General features: G+C 45.4%; 1 protein-coding gene and 1 non-coding gene across 2 annotated transcripts; one reads left to right on the top strand and one right to left on the bottom strand.

Moving 5' to 3' along the window:
* Positions 1 to 235: 235 nt before the first annotated feature.
* On the bottom strand, positions 236 to 15,022 carry LOC105390613 (polypeptide N-acetylgalactosaminyltransferase 1-like). The gene is made up of 12 exons (XM_048633072.1): positions 14,604 to 15,022; positions 14,068 to 14,259; positions 13,603 to 13,747; positions 13,081 to 13,294; positions 12,820 to 12,911; positions 12,389 to 12,516; positions 11,861 to 12,030; positions 11,319 to 11,548; positions 2,300 to 2,467; positions 1,843 to 1,906; positions 1,020 to 1,179; positions 236 to 635 (listed from the first exon to the last, which is right to left on the bottom strand). The coding sequence occupies exons 1-12, from the start codon at positions 14,917 to 14,919 to the stop codon at positions 523 to 525; spliced, it is 1,992 nt and encodes a 663-aa protein (XP_048489029.1). The 5' UTR covers positions 14,920 to 15,022; the 3' UTR covers positions 236 to 522.
* A 400-nt stretch (positions 15,023 to 15,422) lies between these two features.
* On the top strand, positions 15,423 to 15,495 carry Trnam-cau. Its single transcript has one exon. It is a non-coding gene; the product is annotated as a tRNA-Met (tRNA).
* The last annotated feature ends 4,086 nt before the right edge of the window (positions 15,496 to 19,581 follow it).

Below are 19,581 nucleotides of genomic sequence, written 5' to 3' on the forward strand. Positions count from 1 at the left end.
CGGGATTGTGAATTATTCGGAACTATGAAATTCGTAATTTTAAAAATCGTTATTTTCATATTCGTAAAAAAGTAATTCGGATTTATGTAGTGTACCCAAAAAACCTGCTAATTTATATAATAATTATTGTATTTTAAGTACATGATATGTTATGAAAGTTAACTGTATAGATAGAGGATAGAAAATATACACGAATCATTCCTATTTAATGTAGGTAAATAAATAAATAATTTAATAGATTTCCCATCTTTAATTATTTTGAATATAATTCCTACACTATCTAAATTATAATCCAAAAGTAAAAATAAATGGCATACAAATTATCAGGTACCTAACTTGATAGTATCTAGATTCTTCACCAATGTCCAGTTTGTAAACCATCTATCAGAGTTTACATCAGTTCATTGAAATGGCCGCCACAGGAAGATGCCCGCTGACTACCATCCGTCCCCACAGCCCCCGTCCCCGCTCTGACATCCGTCCTGACCCGGACGTCCGTCCCAATACCATAGACTAATATTATTAGTCTATACCAATACTGACATCCGTCGCGGAGTCGTTCCGGAGCTCCGCGGCGCGCGCGTGACGGATCTTCTCTAGAGCTATCAGCTGCTCCTTGGATGAGAATAGCTCTTCTGTAATTAAAATACAACATAGGTAATTAAGTTTAGAAGCGAAGTGGAAATAAAAGACGATTTTTTGAAGACTGGGTAAGTATATAAGGTAGGTCCTGGCCGCTAAAGCTGAGGCTCTGTGAAACTCCATGTTCAAAGCTTTCAGTGATTATTGAGAGTTATCCCTAGTGCGTCTTTTAGAAACGCATTCTGCTTCATGGACCTCGTGCAGGTTGACTGGTAAAAAAAGCCTTTAGCATTAGGTAAATCCACCTAATTGTAAATCATTAGTTTTGCAAGTTGTGCAATACAACTATTAACAATTAAACGCATTACACGTCCCGCAAGGTACATCCGATCCCAAATTAGGCAGAGCCTGTTATATAGGTATTGGTATACACTTACTCTTGCTGAACATGGGCTGGTCGCCGTGGAAGTCGAACCGCAGTTGCGTGGCGCCGCCGCCGCAGCGCCCGGGCAGCAGCGGCCCGCCCGCCAGCCAGCCCGCGTCCAGGCACGCGCCGCTCGCCACGTGGCGGAGCGAGCCCGAGTGGAGCTCCCAGCGCTGGGGGGGAGGGGGGGGGGGTTATTATCTCATCATCAGGTCCTGGGATCCTTAACCAGGGACATAGGGCTCGAACTGTAGATTTCCACTTGGTTATTATATACATAATATTATTGCATAGCCCACTGACGCTACAGAGCAGCCCGCAGCGCTGGAAGGATGGAAGAGGGGTTTGTGTTACGAAGGGGTTTTGTTGACCTGCATTATGTATGAGAAATATCCATCGGGCGTTCGTTGGGCCGGTCTGTACGCAGCTTTACATAATGGTGATAGCGTAAACTTTACTGATCAAAATGGCGGTCATATAACTGGAAAGGGTAGAAACTAGAGGTGGAAACTTGTGAAACATAAGCTACCCTGACATTGTTATCTACAAAATAAATTAGTTAAGTTTTCCTAATATAGTAAAATAAAAAATAAATAAAATAAAGGGAAGAAGACATTTTAAGCAAAACTGAAAATATTGATTTCAGCCTGTCATCGTCCACTGCTACAAAAGGCCTCCTGCGCATCGCGAGCGCCAGTGGCGATGTGATGTGACGGGCCTTGGTGTAGTTTCCAACGTTACGGAAGGAAAAGGGGTTTGTGTTACATAATGGGGGGTTTGTGGTTGCAACTTAGTGCGATGCGAGGCATTTTGATGGCGAGATTCTGGTCACCTACCTCATTATGTCTGGGCTCTCCCACCGTGCACACCATGAACACTACTCCCCTCATGTCTATCGGTCTGCAAACAGAAATTTAGAATAAAGAATAAGTACGTCTTATATAATAACTTAAGTATTTAAAAGAATAATAAACTCTTCATCAGCAGTCCACTATTCCACTGCTAGCCTCTCCCAAAGCACTCCACTGGAAGTCATCTCTAGCTTTCCGAAACCTATACAAGGAGTATTAGGTAACCTTCCTATCCTAACTAATATTATAAATGCGAAAGTAACTTTGTCTGTCTGTCTGTTACTCTTTCACGCCGAAACTACTGAACGGATTTGAATGAAATTTGGTATACATATGTTCTAGACCCTGAGAAAGAAGATAGGCTACTTTTTATCCCGGAATTCCCACGGGAAAACTTTTTAAGGCGTAGCTAAGCTCGCGGGAACAGCTAGTATCTACTAACAGGAAAGTGTTAAACACGACGAGGCACTTCTCGTCGTTCCGGAGCCGCTGCTGGCGGTCGAGCGCCCACAGCTGGTCGCCGCGCAGGCGCCTGGCGCAGGGCAGCGCGCGCACGCGGGGCAGCCCGCCGCCCGTCGCGCACAGCTGGCGGGGGGCGGGGGTGGCCAGGCTGCGGGCAGGGGGAGAGTGAGGGGTGAGGACCTGGACTGAGGTGGTGTGTCCCTAACTCTGTATATAGTGGAGTCCAGCCTCAGAAAAACACAAATGTCCACCGATTCTTGGATACCTACTAGTTCTTTAAGTCTTCTAACTATGTAATCGATGGCAACTCCATTAAACTTCATAGCTTAATTGTGCTTAAGTAGGGTAGTAATTGAAGTTATCGTGGGTTTAGCTCTAAGAATCTAAACTCGACACTCAGGGAGGTTTCTTTCGTGCACCCTGTAGGCGACGCACTACATAACAAATAACTATTGTTCTAAACTATTTGTACCTATAATATTTATCTACTTACTTGCATTGAAAATGCCCTATTTAGGTACCTACGTGTACCTATGTAATTGTTTTGATTTAATATCTTAAATAAACACGAGCGCACTCGAGATCGTATTTTGTTCCAAATTTAAATTAGCCGCGTTTTTGCAAAGCGGCCATCTTGAGAACCCCGCGAGCGGGAAGGACTTCCGCCCTGTTCAAGTTGATGTCGCGCGCGCTCCGTTTGCACTCCCAAAAATATTGTGTTTTTATTGCTTTTCTCGTCCATCACCTACAAAAAGTGCTGATCCTTCGAACCAAATCACTGAACCGGGACAATGTTTACAACTCCACCGAACGATGGACTCGTTAAGCAAAAAGATCGCGAGAAGTTGAGTGCTCGTTTAAAAATGGCATCCAGCCATGTGCTCGCGGAACATTCAAACGTCGCGAAACAGCAAAGTGTCGTGCAACCGTCGTGTTCTAAAGTGCCTACCGAATATAAATCAGTGGTAAAAACTGAGGCGTCGCGTGCCCCACGCTCGGTTTCATTATCTTCCTCGTCATCGTCACTCGTGCGGCGCAAGCACCTCGAGCTGGCAGCGGCAGAGGCCAAAGCGAAGATCCAGATGGAGCTGATCGACAAAAAACTGGCATACGACTTGGCTATCGACATGGAAGGCGAACAACATGACAACGTATCGCGTCACTCAAGGAAGAGTATAATACTACAACACAATGAACAAGTCATTGTGAACGAATGGATGGAGCGAAGTAATGTCCAGCCGTCACCATTTCCCGCCATGGCGGCGACGGCTACAGATGCGGCGGCCACGGAGGCAGCGCGGGCACCCCAGGATCCCCAGGTCCGCGCTCCTGCCCCGGGCACTCCGGCCGACAGCATCATACAACTCGCTCACACGCTCAAGGACATGATGGTCACGTCCTCCACCCACCAGGAGGAGCGTCTACTCACGCGCCTATCTACCCCGCGTGAACTACCTACATTCAGTGGAGATTGCATGCAGTGGTTACACTTCAAAAGTGCTTACGACGAATCTACTCGCGTGTGCCACTTTAGTGACCCTGAAAACCTATGGAGACTTCGTCGGGCCCTCAAAGGTGAGGCCATGGAGGCAGTGACGGACCTACTGATCGGAAACACCGCGCCGGCGCTCGTCATGGACGCCCTGGAGTTGAGGTTTGGCCACTCAGATTTAGTCGTACAACATCTTACTGCACAAATGAGAAAATTATCTCCACTTACCGCTAATTACCAGAATGATATAATCACCTTTGCGATGAAAGTGAACAATTGTGTCGCAGCCTTGCTCTCGCTCAACCACCATGATTACTTGCGAAGCCCAGAGCTGGCGGCTGCGATAATTTCTAAGCTGCCAAGCATATTAGTCAGTAGATGGACAGACTACGCATACATGAAGCTGGCATCCAATACACCTAAAATACAACTGATCGCTGCCTTTTTGAAAAGAGAGGCTGAAATGGTATCCGTCGTCGGGGTCACTAACCTGCGAGACGCCCGAGGAGAGAGAAAACCCGAGCCCGCACCGCAGCCTAGGCGCATCGATGATAGACACCGCCCTTCTAATACCTACAATAACTATAATCGTAGTGTGTTAGCAACGGCTGCACATAACATGTGTCCATTTTGTAAAAAATCATCAGAACACTCATTAACTGATTGCCGATCATTTAAGAGGGCCATGAGAAAAGACCGATGGCGATTTGTCAAGACTAAAGGCCTATGCTACTGTTGCTTAGAACGACACGAGCGGAACGCATGTACTGCGCCCGTATGTGACATTGACGGCTGTGGTCTGGCGCATCATTACCTACTTCATTACAAAAAACCTAACGCACCACCACTGCAAACATCAGGAGAGGAGCCTTCAACAGAGGATGGAGCGGATTCCCGCAGCGAGACCGTAGCGCACGCGCTGGCTCGCGCCGCGCCCCCCGCGCTGGCTGGCAGCGCGCCCCCCGTGCCCGCCGGCAGCGCCCCCCTTGCGCTGCCGGACGCCGCGGCCGCCGCGCCCGCCGCCGACGCCGAGACCCCCCTCGCGGCGCGGCCGGCCGCGGCTCGCCGGTCGTCCGCGCCCCCGTGCGCCCCAGTGCCGCGTAGTGAAGTGTTATTAAAAGTGGTAAAAGTCAATCTCAGTGGTCCTAATGGTGTCGTTACCACTCACGCGTTATTAGACGATGGTGCTTCAATTTCTATGATAGATAAAAGTCTAGTAGGGTAAACGTACCGGTTTGCCGGCCACTACCCCTTTCCGGCCACTTCGCACATTATTTTTAATAATAGGATAGTATTGAGACATCTCCTTTCTAATTTCGCGCCATTCGACCCGGGCGAACATCACGGTTCATAATCCGACGGCATGACCTCGAAATTAGCGAACTTAGCCCTCAGTCACCATTTCAAAATTTGGTGTGTGGATTCGTGGCAAATTTAGCAGAAAAAATAGCAGGTGGACTGATTTTCAGAGGTAAGTTTTTAAGTGTTCCTACTGTTTTATAAGTGATTGAATTGGTTTGTGTGAATTGAAGTATGTTTAATTTCAATATTCAAGTGCCCAAACTAACAAACCTTTTCATAATTTGTAATATTTTCGGTGGTCGGACAGTAGGTTATCGATTTATTCCAAAATCTAGTTTCCGGCCGGGTGGTCGGAAATCCGGTATATTGTAGTCATTAAATTTTGCCTATATTGCGGAAACCTTAAATGCACTAACATAGATTCCATTATATTAGTGAACAGTTATAATTTTGTGAATTGACAACTAGATTCCGGCCGCCAGAATACCTCATAGTTTCAAAGATATGACCTTAAAAAAATTACGAATGTTTAGCGGCCGATAACCAGTTCAAATAAAACCTATTTCCGGCCGTCGAAAAAGCGGCCGAAAATAGGTCAAAATTACACCTAATGGACAACATTTCAAAAAACTAAAGCTGCTATAAATCGAAAACCATTTCGAGATTTAGCTCTAAAGGCCACAAAAAAAATGTTTTTGTATTTTTTGGATGTATCATTTTCGAGAAAATCATAAAATAGTAAAAAAGTGCTGATGACGTCATGCATCAGGTGCGATGCATTTTGATGATCAAAGCCTATAGATTTAAAAACAAAGTAACTGTCACTTTCATTTTTGATTGACGTTGACGTTTTATCGTGACGTTGTTGTTTATTTGGGTCATTTTCATTAATTCTGTTCTGACACTTTCTGACTATTTTTTTTATTTATTAATAAGAGATGACCTCTATATAATATGTCCCAGAGCATGCCACCGCCTACACAGCTGAAAAAATGCTTCTGCTTATTTTTTTACATGATAAGTACCTACTTTCCATCATTAGAAATATCAAGGTCATTTGAAAATGACCCATTTGTTGGTTGGCATGTAAACAAAGTTTAAATGTCACTTGTCAGTGTCATTTATGTTTTTTTTCGAGACTCAGGAAATAGACAAAAATAAAAATTGAGCCTAATTTGTGACGTCGCTTCCGGTTTTAAAATAATTAACTTTAAAGTTAAAAATAACATGCAAAAATTTATGTATAAACAAAATAAAAAAATACGGGTCCACTAATTTTCTATAAACTTTCCGAATAACTAATAAAAATATAGGGTAAAGAAAATGAAATGTTGTCCATTCCGGCCGTCTGAAATAGCGGGCGGCAGAAAATAGGTAAAATTAAACCTGATTCCGGCCATTAGATAATAAAACGGCCGATAATGTTTATCGATACCAATGCCAAGAGTAGCTATTTGTTTGACTTTAGATTTTAATTTGTTACTTATTTCATAAACCCTGAACTACTGAATAAAACTCGTTTTTCTACTGTGAATTAGGTGGCTGATAACCAGTGCACTCGTGGACGGTAACTGGGTAAAATGGCCGATAACCGGTATATTTGCTATTTTTAGGAAAAATATTTTTTTGGAAATCATCTATCACTGCTACGTCTATAAACGTTAGGTTTTATGAAACTAGACTATTGAAAGATCGAATGATATTTTTTCGGAAAATCTTGACACACAGCATTATGATAGAAATTAACTCTGAAGTCATCAAGTCGCTTAAGTGGCCGATAACCGGTACTGTTACCCTACAGGAGTTAGGTATTTCCACTTCGCAATCTATTCCTATAAAATTTATTGATGCGTTCGGTATTGAGGTTTTTCAATCAGATGCTCCTAAAGTATCTACAAAGATTTGTGGCTTTAATGAGAAAAATATGTATGATGTAACATTACGACAGGTCGATAAATTAAAATTACCGAAACAAAATCTGTCAGCTGTAAATGACTTACAATGTAAACACTTATTGCATTTAAAAGATGTAGTATGTAGAAGTTGTGTAGTGCCTCGCCTATTGATAGGAGAAGATAATTATTATCTGTTAGCCCCATAAGAGATTCTGCATGGCAACAGATCCGAGCCTTATGCTACGAGGTGTCGCTTAGGATGGTCAGTTCATGGCTGCTGCGGTCTCACTCACTCTCCCGTGAACGGACACACTTTTCATCTCGCTCACTCACACGAACAGGTACCTACATCCATCAATGAATTAAATGATTTAGTTAAGCAATCGTTTGAACTAGATTCCATTGGAGTTTCAACCTTACGACGCGAGAATACGGCCCACCTACGAGCTGTACGGATTCTGGATGAGACAGCGCGTCACGTAGGTAATCAATGGGAGGTTGGTCTGCCCTTCGTCAAGGACGAGTTTACCATGCCGGAAACATATGACTACGCACGTACCAGGTTACAAGGTATAGTAAAAAAGTTTCAGAATGACGGTGACTATGCGGAGAGATACCGAAAGGAAATGCAGAAACTCTTCGATAACGGCTACGCGCGGGAACTAGATGTCAATGAACCCCCGGCGAGTCACATTTGGTACCTGTCGCACTTTGGAGTTCAAAACCCAAATAAACCTGGTAAACTAAGGTTAGTATTTGATTGCGCGGGAAAAGTGAAAGGGTTGTGCCTTAATGACTATTTACTTACTGGCCCAGACTTATATAATTCACTTTTAGGAATTATGTTAAGATTTCGTGAGCATAAAATAGTCATCATAGCCGACATTAAAGATTTTTTTGTGCAAATTAGGATTCGGCCTGAAGACCAACATGTTTTTCGCTTTCTATGGCAGGAAAACACAAACCTACCTATTAAAACTTGTGTAATGCAAAGTCTATTGTTTGGCGCAACCTGTTCACCTTTCATTGCGCAATACATTAAAAATAAAAATGCGCTTAAATATCAAGATTTGCATCCCGAAGCTGTCGACGTAATCATTAATAGTCATTACATGGATGACTGTTTACATTCGTGTGCCGACGAGAGCCAGGCCATTGAACTCGTGCGAGACATAACAGCTATTCACAAATCAGGTGGGTTCGAGATAACGCGGTGGTCGAGTAACAACAAACAGGTGTTGCAGTCCATCCCCGCTGCAGCGCTGGCGCCGACTGCTATGGAGTTCAAACATGGAGCTACGAATACAACTGAGCGCACTCTCGGATTGATGTGGCATCCGAATGACGATACATTTGGATTCAAGGTTGATTACGATCGTATTTCGCCACGCATTTTAGATGGTTCTGTGCCACCTACAAAAGCACAAATGCTGAGTATCATAATGTCAGTATACGATTTACACGGTTTTCTGTCACCTTTTATTATAAAAGGTAGAATAATATTTCAAAATGTACATCGAAGCGGTGTTAGTTGGGATTGCCACATCCAAACCGAGGAGCATCGTAAGTTTTTAGATTGGCTGAGCGATTTAAAAGGCTTGCGGGGACTTCGCGTTCCAAGGTTTGTTTTGAATGCGCATGAATGGGTCGAGTGTTACTCGGACGCGCAATGGATGACGCATTCATTAGATAATATTGAGTGCCCTATTGTTGATACACAAATGCATGTTTTTTGTGACGCATCTTCAAAAGCTTACTCGGCCGTGATTTACTGGCGGTTTACACGGTCAGATGGACGTGTAATGGTGAGTTTTGAAGCTAGTAAGAGTAGAGTGAGTCCTTTGCGTCCAGTTTCTATTCCTAGGCTGGAACTACAGGGTGCGCTGCTGGCGGCGCGGCTCGCGACGACGGTGCAACGCGAGCACAAACACATTCAGCCTACAAAGAGGTATTTTTGGACGGACTCCAGCACTGTGTTACAGTGGCTGCGTAGCGACCCACGGGATTATAAACCTTATGTGGCTCATCGCTTAGGCGAAATTGACGAGTTGTCAAAGTCATGCGAGTGGCGTTACGTACCTACTGGCCTTAACGTGGCGGACATAGCCACGCGCGATAATGCCCCTCCGCTAGTCTACTCTAGTGACTGGTTTCAAGGTCCCTCATTTCTTCGCCGTGCTGAGGATCACTGGCCCAAGGACCTGAAGCGTACTCAACCACTGGGGATGCCCAGTGCGAGGTGAGGACTGTACATGTGGTGGTCGCACACAGTTCAGAGTTATCTTTGTTACCTAACGAAGATAATATCTCGAACTGGATCACCCTCGTGCGTGCCACGGCCAGGGTATTGCTATTCATTAGAAGACTGAAGCGTAAACAATGCTCATTGGACACTCTTCTAATGAAGGAGGCAGAAGACCTACTGATAAAAAAATGTCAACTCGACAGTTTTTCCACCGAATTGTCATGCCTGCAACAAAATAAACCGCTGCCATCTAACAGCCGGTTACGGCAGCTGACACCTTATGTTGATGAGGTAGGTATTTTGCGTCTCGGCGGCCGCATAGATAAAGTAGTGGGAGTGGAGCACGGCACCCGGAGACCTGCTGTCATGGACGGTAAGCATAGAATCTCACGCTTGTTAGTGGAACATTACCACAAGCAAGCACTCCACGGTGCAAACGAACTTGTTGTAAATAATTTACGGCAACTATATTGGATTTTGAATCTCAGACCAACTGTTCGCACTGTTGCGTCACGCTGTTTATTTTGTCGCTTCAGACGGGCCGCGCCTCAGCCGCAACGTATGGCTGACCTGCCTGCAGCTAGGCTGCAGCACAACAGAGCGCCCTTCAGCTACTGTGGTGTCGACTTTTTTGGTCCACTTGAAGTCACTGTTGGTCGTAGAAGACAGAAACGTTACTGTATGCTATTTACCTGTCTTACAGTACGCGCCATCCACATTGAGATTACCGAGGACTTGACCGCTGATTCAGCTATTATGGCCCTCCGCCGTATGGGGGCACGTCGAAAAATGCCTTTGGTAATTATATCAGACAATGGTACCAATCTGAGAGGTGCCGATGCGGAACTGAAACGCAGCATCGCCGAGCTGGACACGGAGGCAGTGCGGGAAGCCGGTGCAGTACGCGGGGTCGAGTGGCGGTTCATCCCGCCGGGCGCTCCAGAGATGGGAGGCAGCTGGGAGCGAATGATACGTACCGTAAAGTCTTCGTTGAAGGTAATCCTGAAAGAACGCGCCCCCCACCCTGACACATTGGCCACTCTGCTAGCTGAAGTGGAGGCGCTGGTAAACAGCCGCCCCATAACACATGTCTCGGATGATCCTAATTATCCTGAAGCCCTTACGCCTAATCATTTTTTGATTGGAGCGTCCTCGACAAGTCCTCAGTTCGGTAAGTACACTAATGATGACCTCTGCTTACGTAAAAGATGGCGTGTGGCGCAAAGACTAGCGGATATGTTTTGGGCCCGCTGGCTCAAAGAGTATTTACCAACCCTACTGCCGCGTCAGAAGTGGACCCAGGAGTCAAGGTCACTAGAGGTAGGTGACTACGTTATCATAGTAGAAGCTAACTTAGACCGGAGCTGCTGGCGCCACGGGGTAGTGAGTGCGACCCACGCCGGCCGCGACGGGCGCGTGCGAGTGGTGGACGTGCGCACCCGCACGGGCGTGCTGCGCAGACCTGTGACGCGCGTCGCTCTTCTTTCATCTAACACGGGTTGTTAGTACTGACGTACTAAGGAGGCAGATATTGTAGGCGACGCACTACATAACAAATAACTATTGTTCTAAACTATTTGTACCTATAATATTTATCTACTTACTTGCATTGAAAATGCCCTATTTAGGTAGCTACGTGTACCTATGTAATTGTTTTGATTTAATATCTTAAATAAACACGAGCGCACTCGAGATCGTATTTTGTTCCAAATTTAAATTAGCCGCGCTTTTGCAAAGCGGCCATCTTGAGAACCCCGCGAGCGGCAAGGACTTCCGCCCTGTTTAAGTTGATGTCGCGCGCGCTCCGTTTGCACTCCCAAAAATATTGTGTTTTTATTGCTTTTCTCGTCCATCACCTACACACCCTATCTTCTATCTGGATGGATGTAGTAGGTATCAGAGGATCGACCGACGGCGTGGCGTCCTACCTTAAAGCTTATCACCGCTTGAAACCTACCCGAGTGTTTACCACAAACAGGATGTGTTGCACGCGACATATTGTTTTAAAAATCGATTTAAATCAGGCAAATAATGTCAGGTAAGGTCTAAAAACAAGAGCACCCACCGCCCCCACGCCACGACGTCCACGAATGGCAGGAACTTGTCCGGGTACACGTGCTGCATGTACCAGCTGAAGGGGCGGCAGCGGAGGCGCGCGCGCAGCCTCAGCGATGACGCCACGTCGCCGCCCGCGTCCAGGAGTGACGTCACGTCCGGTGGGTCCAGGAGTGACGACACATCCGGTGAGTCGAGGAGTGACGTCTCGTCTTCCGCCGCTGTTTCCAATTGCTGCTGCTGGGGACAGATAGCAATAGCAAGGACTAATAATCGACCTTCTTCGTCTTCTGCTGCTGTCAGTGACAATACTAGATCTGGTGGTGAAAGGATCTGCCAATCAATATAGCTTCGTCAGTCGCGGACTATGTAGGGTTCGACGGACGTAAAGTATAGTCGATAAGTCACTTTGGGAGGCTCCTTCTTGCACTTGGCTTTGGGACATGTCTTTCTCTAGCTGTGGACAGCGAGAAGATGAAGGTAAACACCGAATTTCATTAAGACAGCAAGAGAGATGTTCTTTACGCAGAAAAGTTTCCGAAGATACATTACCCTCAGCTCCGGGTTAAACATAAAGAACAGCTCTGCGTATTCGTCCATCCATCCGACTGCAGCCCTCGCGCGCGCCCCCCGCGCCCCGCCCGCGCCCGCCCCCGCAGGCTCCACGGGCGGCTCCAGGGAGCCCACGTGGGAGCACGGGATGGTCTCGATGGAGCCTCCACCTGACGAGGAAATGGTTTCTGAGTAACGCCTTTTCGGGGATGCAAGCAAGAATCAGCCAATGACTGGTTATTTACATATTGATTGATGTAGCTATCGCAAATGAGCAGGGTTCGCCCTACAGAAGGGTTAAAGGCCCAGAGAGAAATTCGATCCGTGATGCCACGAGGAGACTACGACGCGACGTAAACATGTCCTGCTGGCTGTTTGCCCAACCTATTCATTCTATTCTATTCTGAGAGGGGGCGAAGTTCCTGTTCTGTACGTACCTAACCCTCTCGATTGGAACCTTTGTTTACATATAGGTAACTAGTGGAACCTTTGTACATACGTGCCCAACCTATACCTAGTCTGACTCACACATCCAGATCTTGAGCGACAGCTGCAGCGCGTCCCCCGCCGCGTCCGCCAGCGCGCCCTCGAAGCCACCGAGCGTGCGGAACCACGCGCGGTCTATGGCAAACACGCGCCCGTACATGATCGGTGATCTAGAGGGAGAGAATGGGGGTGAGGGAAAGAGACTGTACGAGATATAAGTAACACTTACTTATATGTGCAGTTTTTATAAATAACACACCACAAAAATGAATGTGTAATTTTTAAGACATCATATTTTATACCTAGTATAAATAAACAGTACCTATGATAAAATCGTTGAGAAATAGGCAGTTTGAGATAAAACCTTTGCCATGTTGCGGAGCGGGTTTGCAAGTCACCTCAGTCAGACTACCCCTTCGAGGATTATAGTCGTGAGCATGTAGTTATAGTGTATGATGCTGGTGATCACTCACGGCACGGGGTCCACCTTGCTGCGCGGCGCGGGCTGGCGGCCGCCGGGGACCGGCAGCCAGAGGAAGTCACCGGAGAAGTCGAAGCCACCGATCTGACAACCATACAATCTAAGTTACGAAAGGAAGCCAATTCAATTCTCCATCGAAAGGGCTGCTGCGACGACTAAATTGCTAGGGTAAAGAGAGTAAGAGTTTGGACCCGCAAACATAAATTTATTTTAGTCTACTTATCCGAATAACATAACTTATGTATCTACATACCGAGGTCTCAAACAGCACAATCTCCGAGTACTCCAACGTTGCGGCATTGATCTGGTCCTGCACCGGCACCGCCACCACCCTGCGGTTGGTCGCCACGCGGTGCAGCAGCGGCCGCAACCAATCACGAGAGCCCTCGCTGCCGGCCTCCATGAACAGCAGGATCTCCCCATTGGCTGCGCGGGCGCCAATGGCACGAGCGTGCGTGCGGCCCACACTGTCGTAACGTTTATAAACGGCAAAATATCAGTTTGGCCAGACTCATTCGGTGGACTTGCATAGACTGACTTAGGATGCCAAGGGAGGTAGACAAGGGTTTGTCAACGTGCCAGCGAAAGGATTGGCCAGTCATATCAGCGTCAGTCCTGACGGCCCCAGATGCTCCGGACTCCGAAGTAGGGACGTAAATCGAGAAGCCTCTTTTCGTGCACCCTGACTGATAGGGCTGACGAGTTCAGACCACGAACTACCATTTATAACTCCACTACTCTGTAGATCGATTGTTAAAGCAAATGTGATATTTACTAGTGTGGTAATCTGATGATCCTCACGAGGCCGGGCGGCAGGCGCGTCCTCACATAGTGCGTCAGCTTCCCCCGCAGCTCCTCGCGCGAGGACGCCGCGTCCACCAGGATTATCTCCTCCAAGTAATGGGGGGAGGGAGGCTGGGCTGGGGGTAGGACTATCATGTTAGGGAGGAAATGTAACTTATCGTGAATCATAGGCAATGTCACCTATCATTCGAAAAAAATAGAGAAGAACTAAAATAACTAAGAAGAAACCGGTAGTGGTTGAGGAGGACTGAATGATATAGCGTTCCTCGATGAGAGAGGGTATACCCAGCAGCGGAAGATTACAGGTGATTATGTTGATGGTAATGGTAGTGATGCAACGAGCGTTATAATTTTAAAAAACAACCGACATCACCCTTTTTCTTCTTATTTAGTTACATAACTTTACATTTACCTAACCCTACCAAATTACACTTACCCCGACTCCCATTCACCCCACCACGCGCCCTCCTTCCCCTGTAGCCCCCCTCCACCCACCCGGAGGCTGCCAGCAGGTTCCACAGCGTCCGCAGCAGCGCGGGGTAGGGGGGGTCACGGAAGGCGATGACGGCGGAGGCGCGGGGCAGCGCGGGGGGGTAGGCTGCGCGCGCGCACAGCGGGTGGCACACGTCTGGGGGAGATGTCAGGTGGATAGTGGATTGTTGGGGCTCTTCGAAGATATTGGTTAGTATACTGCAAGCAGATTGTGGGTCCTAGTCCTGTCGTCCGTAAGTGAAAAATAGTTCCACCTATACGTACCTATACCTACGGTGACAGAGCAGAGCATACGTTGGAAATACCAGGCTTGCAGTGCCTATGCAGGTACAGTTACAAGAAATCAAGTACTCCGATCCGAATCTCAACGGCACGACTTTGGAGATGGCACAAGTCATTGCAAAATACCTAGTCACTATTTATTATTATTCCATACGACTACCGACTTCAAAGGCGTATGATTGAGACCTAAGTAGTTACCTGGTATGCTCCTGTTATACGGCACTAAATTCACCATCTCCGCCGTATGAGTCCTACAGAGGTGGTCCCCCCCCGCGTCCCCGAGCGCGCCCAGCAGCCGGGCCTCGTCCCCCCGCACCGCCGCCTCATACCCCTCCAGCGCCGAGCACTGCCTCCTTCTCCGACAACACAGGAGAGAGCAGGACAACAGGAGCAATAGCAGGAGGATGGTCAAGCGCTTGGATTTCTGTTTGGGTGCTAATTTGAGGAGGTGCGCTTTTGCTGTGTGGAGTTTAGGTCTGATTTTGGCGATGGTGATTCGTATTCGTTCTTTCATTTTGTTGTGTTGAAGTTTTTGGTTCGTTATGGAATCGTTATTAAATTACTTAATGAATAATATTTAAAACATTCAATTCCGATTGTTTTGACCAGTTTTGACAAAAAAAATATGTAGACAACATGTAATAGACAAGTAGACAACATAGTGTTTTTTTTCCTCAGTGATGTAGACTACCATGAGACTACCGCAATCTGGCGAGAATACCTACTCTGTGTAATTTTTGATAAGAACAAGAACTAAGGCGGGTTCGGGAGTTTTCTGGATCATTTCAGATTTTCTTGGATTTTCTGATTAAGTACCTACCTACTGAAACTTTATCAGTTCTATTGTATTTATCGCTGCCATCTTGTGAATGTCAAGAGTCATTCATTACCATTTCACATGGATGTAATAAGTAGGTACTTAAATACTTCCATGCCATTTCATTACATTCTATTGGTATCATGAAAGGTGTGATAAGAAAGAACACTCGTATGATAAATTGAGAGCGCACACCACCAGCCTCGGTGGCGCAGTAGGCAGCGCGTAAGTCTCATAATCTTAAGGTCGTGAGTTCGATCCTCACCCGGGGCATTACTTTTTGTAAAAATTAAAACATAGCATCAGTTATAATAAGATATTTTATTTACTACATAAATAACATTTTAAAAAATATATCTGATTAAGTACGTAAGGCAGCGTTCCCACTACGCCGGACCGGCAGATCTGCCGAAAACCGGACACCGGACAGAGTGTTCACATTACATCGGATCCCGGAAGAAATTCAGACAGTCCTCAGTTGAATTTGGACCTGCGCGCACAATGGACGACGAAATTGTTGTGTTGTGGTGGTATCTTAATAGAAGGCAAAATAAAAGTAAACATTGGGTACAGTTCCCCAAAATTGATAATGCACATCTTTTTTTTTTTTTTTTTTTTTTTTCTGCGGTTTTAATCTGCGATCGGTTCCTTAACCATAAGCAGGTTTGATGGAGGTATCAGGCGTTTAGAGTTACTTGTCCAGTGACAAGTACTCTTCAATCAGCAAGAAGCAAAGGTTTCGTCCAGCTCCAGTATTGCATGACGTTTAAGCCGACGTTTGTGGCTGTGTAGAAGGAGATCTTGTGCCAAGGGATTGGGATGATTGTCCAGGCGTATTTTATATTTGGAGCATGATGTAGCTATTTCTTGCTTAACAGTTGGCATTCCTAGGAACTCGTGGACTTCTCTATTGGTAATAAACCAAGGAGCGTGCGATATGGATTTCAGAAGTATGTTTTGGTATCGTTGTAGAATCTCTATGTTAGAGTTACAAGCACTGCCCCAGAGCTGAATGCCATACGTCCATATTGGCTTGAGAATAGTCTTGTAAACTAAAAGTTTGTTTTCTAATGATAGCATTGACTTTCTTCCAAGCAGCCACCATAGACTTCTGTATCTCAGGTTTAACTCATCTCTTTTCTTTTTTATGTGCGTTTTCCAGGTCAGTCTGCGGTCTAGGTGAATTCCCAGGTACTTGACAGAATCAGAGTGTGGGAGTGGTTCTCCTGCCAGCTTAACTTCAGGGCAATTTCCTTTCCTCAGTGTGAATGTGATGTGGGTTGATTTTGAGGCACTAGATTTTATACGCCATACCCTTAACCATTTGCTTATTTCGTCCAGTTCAGATTGCAGTAGAAACGAGGCCATGGAGGGGTCTGAATTATTAGCCAAAATCGCAGTGTCGTCAGCGTAGGTTGCAGTCAGAGTATGGTTAGTTTTTGGAAGGTCGCATGTATACAGGGAGTAGAGCGTAGGTCCAAGAACAGACCCTTGAGGCACGCCTGCATTTATATCATAAAATCTTGACATGGAACCGTTCTCTTTTACGTGAAAAACTCGATCACACAGGTAAGATTGGATCAGCCCGAAGAATGCGTGAGGAAGATATTTCTTGACCTTGAATAGTAGCCCTTTGTGCCAGACTTTATCAAATGCCTGTTGGATGTCTAAAAATGCTGCTGAGCAATATTCTTTGTTTTCAAGCGCATCTCTGATTTTTCCACAGACTCTGTGAACCTGCTCTATACTAGCGTGCCTTGACCGAAATCCAAATTGATGGTCTGGAATTACTTTATTCTCGGTTAGAGCAGGAGACAGTCTGCGTAGGATTATCCTCTCGCAAATCTTTGAGATGATGGGCAGCAAACTTATTGGCCGATAAGACGTTACCAGATTGGCTGGCTTTCCGGGTTTGTAGATCATTAAGATCTGGGAAACTTTCCAGTGTTGGGGGAAGTAAGACATCCTTAGAATTGCGTTAATTAGTATAGTTATGAAAACGATTGCCTTCTTGGGAAGTTCTTTTAGAATTTTTGGCGTTATTAGATCGAAGCCAGGAGCCGAGTGAGTCTTTAGGTATCTTATTTGAGACCACACTTCCCGTGGTGTCGCAAGTTTTATCGAAGAATCATCTCTAAGGTCTTGGGCGAGTGAAGATTCGATAAAGCTTTCATCAATGCCGTCAGCAGCTGCATTAGGGCTGAAGACATCCGCCAAGTGTAGAGCAAAAGCTTCAGATTTTTCCTGACTGGATCTAGCCCATTCACCATCGGTCTTTTTCAGAGGAGGCTTGCAGTTCATCGGCTGATTTAGATGCTTCGTTGCTTTCCACAGGGAATATTCTGAAGATTTATCTGGAGTCAACGATTCAACGAAGCTTTGAAAAGTTTTGTTCTTTAGAGAGGCTATGTCCATCTTCAACTGGAGACAAGCTTTGTTGAGTGCTTTCTTATCATCCGGATGCCTACTTGTGTGCCATATTCTTCGCAGCTTTCTTTTCTCCGCTATTTTCTCTCTTAGATCTGCATTAAGGTTGAAGCGCTCTCTTTTGACATCGTTCAATTCGGGGGTGTTTTTCCAAGCAGCTTCTTGAATGAGACATGTTATGTACTTGGTAGCTATCTCGATGTCATCTTCTGATTTGAGAGGAATTTTAAGCTCGATATTTTTGTCTATGTATTCACGAAATGCGTCCCAGTCGGTCTTATGATTATGCAAATAGTGTGAGTCTTCACAATTGATTAAGGTAGAGCTCATGGTTACTATGACTGGAGTGTGACCGGAAGAGCTGTCTAGGCACGATTTAATATCAAAGTAATATTGTGAAATACCTTTTATCACGAAGAAGTCTATTAGGTCAGGTTGTTTGTTGCGATCAGTCGGCCAGTGTGTTGGTTCGCCAGTAGACATTGGAAGAAGATGGTTTTCTTCTATGGACTTCTTTAGTTCTCGGCCTCTCGTAGTGACAAGACGTGAGCCCCAGTCGGTATGTTTGGCATTCCAATCGCCACCCACCAAGAAGCGATTGCCCAGGGAAGAGAAGTATTGACTGAATTGATGATCTTTGATTTTGTGTTTGGGTGGGCAGTATACCGATGAGATGGAAAAGCTGCCGTCCTTACTCTCGACAGTTACTGTGGTAGCTTGAATATGATCAGTCCTGAATGCATGTTCTTCATGATGTTTTATGCAGGTTTTGATTAATATTGCGGTTCCACCATGGGCGGTCCCGTCCGGGTGGTTTGTAGAGTAGATTGCGAAGCCTGGAATGGTAACGTGACTCCTTTCTGTAAAGTGTGTTTCCGATATTAAAATAACATCTAGCTTGTGACATTCTATTAGAAGGGACAGCTCGTGTTTGTTTGGAGGTAGTCCATTTATGTTCCAGGTAGCAATCTTTAAACCAGTCACTTTGAGATTTTGTCAACAAGAGATACTATGAGCCCCATGAGGGAACTTATTTGTTGAAGGAGTAAGTCAATTTTTTCAGATTGTTTGTAAAGGAGCTGTTCAATTGAGGGGTGTTGAGGGTTGGCATGGGGCTGGTTTTTCAGCATATCTGCATAAGATAGTGGCTTTTCTGTGCTGGATTGTCTACTGAAAGTCCTTGGACCAGCTGTAGCTTTTTCCTTAGTTTCATTATTCTGAGTTTCAGTTTTATTGTTATTGGCTTTAGCAACAAATGGATTTCTAGTTTTCTCTAGTTTGCGTTTCTTTATTTCCTGGTACACATTGCAGCCTTTGTAGTTGGCTGGATGACTGCCAAGACAAAGGGCGCATTTAGCAGGGCTGTTACGATCCTTCTTAGGACAGTCGCTTGTTTTGTGTGGAAGGGCACATTTCACACACCGGAAGGGTCTGGTGCAATTGTTTTTTGTGTGACCGTATTGTTGGCAGCGAGTGCACTGGACAACGGTTTGGCGTTTTTTGGGATCTTCAATGATAATGCACATAGAAATCTTCGTCATGGTTCGGCAACGGTCGTATTCCCGAGCGTTAGAAAACTATTATGTATTTAGAGTGGTTAAGTGCATTTTCTTCATGAAATTTTAGTAGAATTATGTAATTGGTGCTAAAAGAGATAATTGATTTATCAGTAACGAAATTTGATTCAATAATTCATAATATTCCATAATATTAAAATTTACTTCGAAAATGTTACAGTAGGTACTTTTCAAGTGTCTTACTGAAGCTGATGTAAAGATGGATGAAAGAAGGTTTGAATAACACAAGGTTTATATTATAAGGAGAAATGGATTTCAAACACAGGTTTATATAAAAAAATTGAAATCTCAGCTCAAAAGTATTTACAGCACTGATTATTTCACATTAATAAAAATGTTTACATTAAAATCTCAG

This window comes from Plutella xylostella, chromosome 2 (genome assembly GCF_932276165.1).
Source record: "Plutella xylostella chromosome 2, ilPluXylo3.1, whole genome shotgun sequence".
NCBI classification, from domain to species: domain Eukaryota; kingdom Metazoa; phylum Arthropoda; class Insecta; order Lepidoptera; family Plutellidae; genus Plutella; species Plutella xylostella.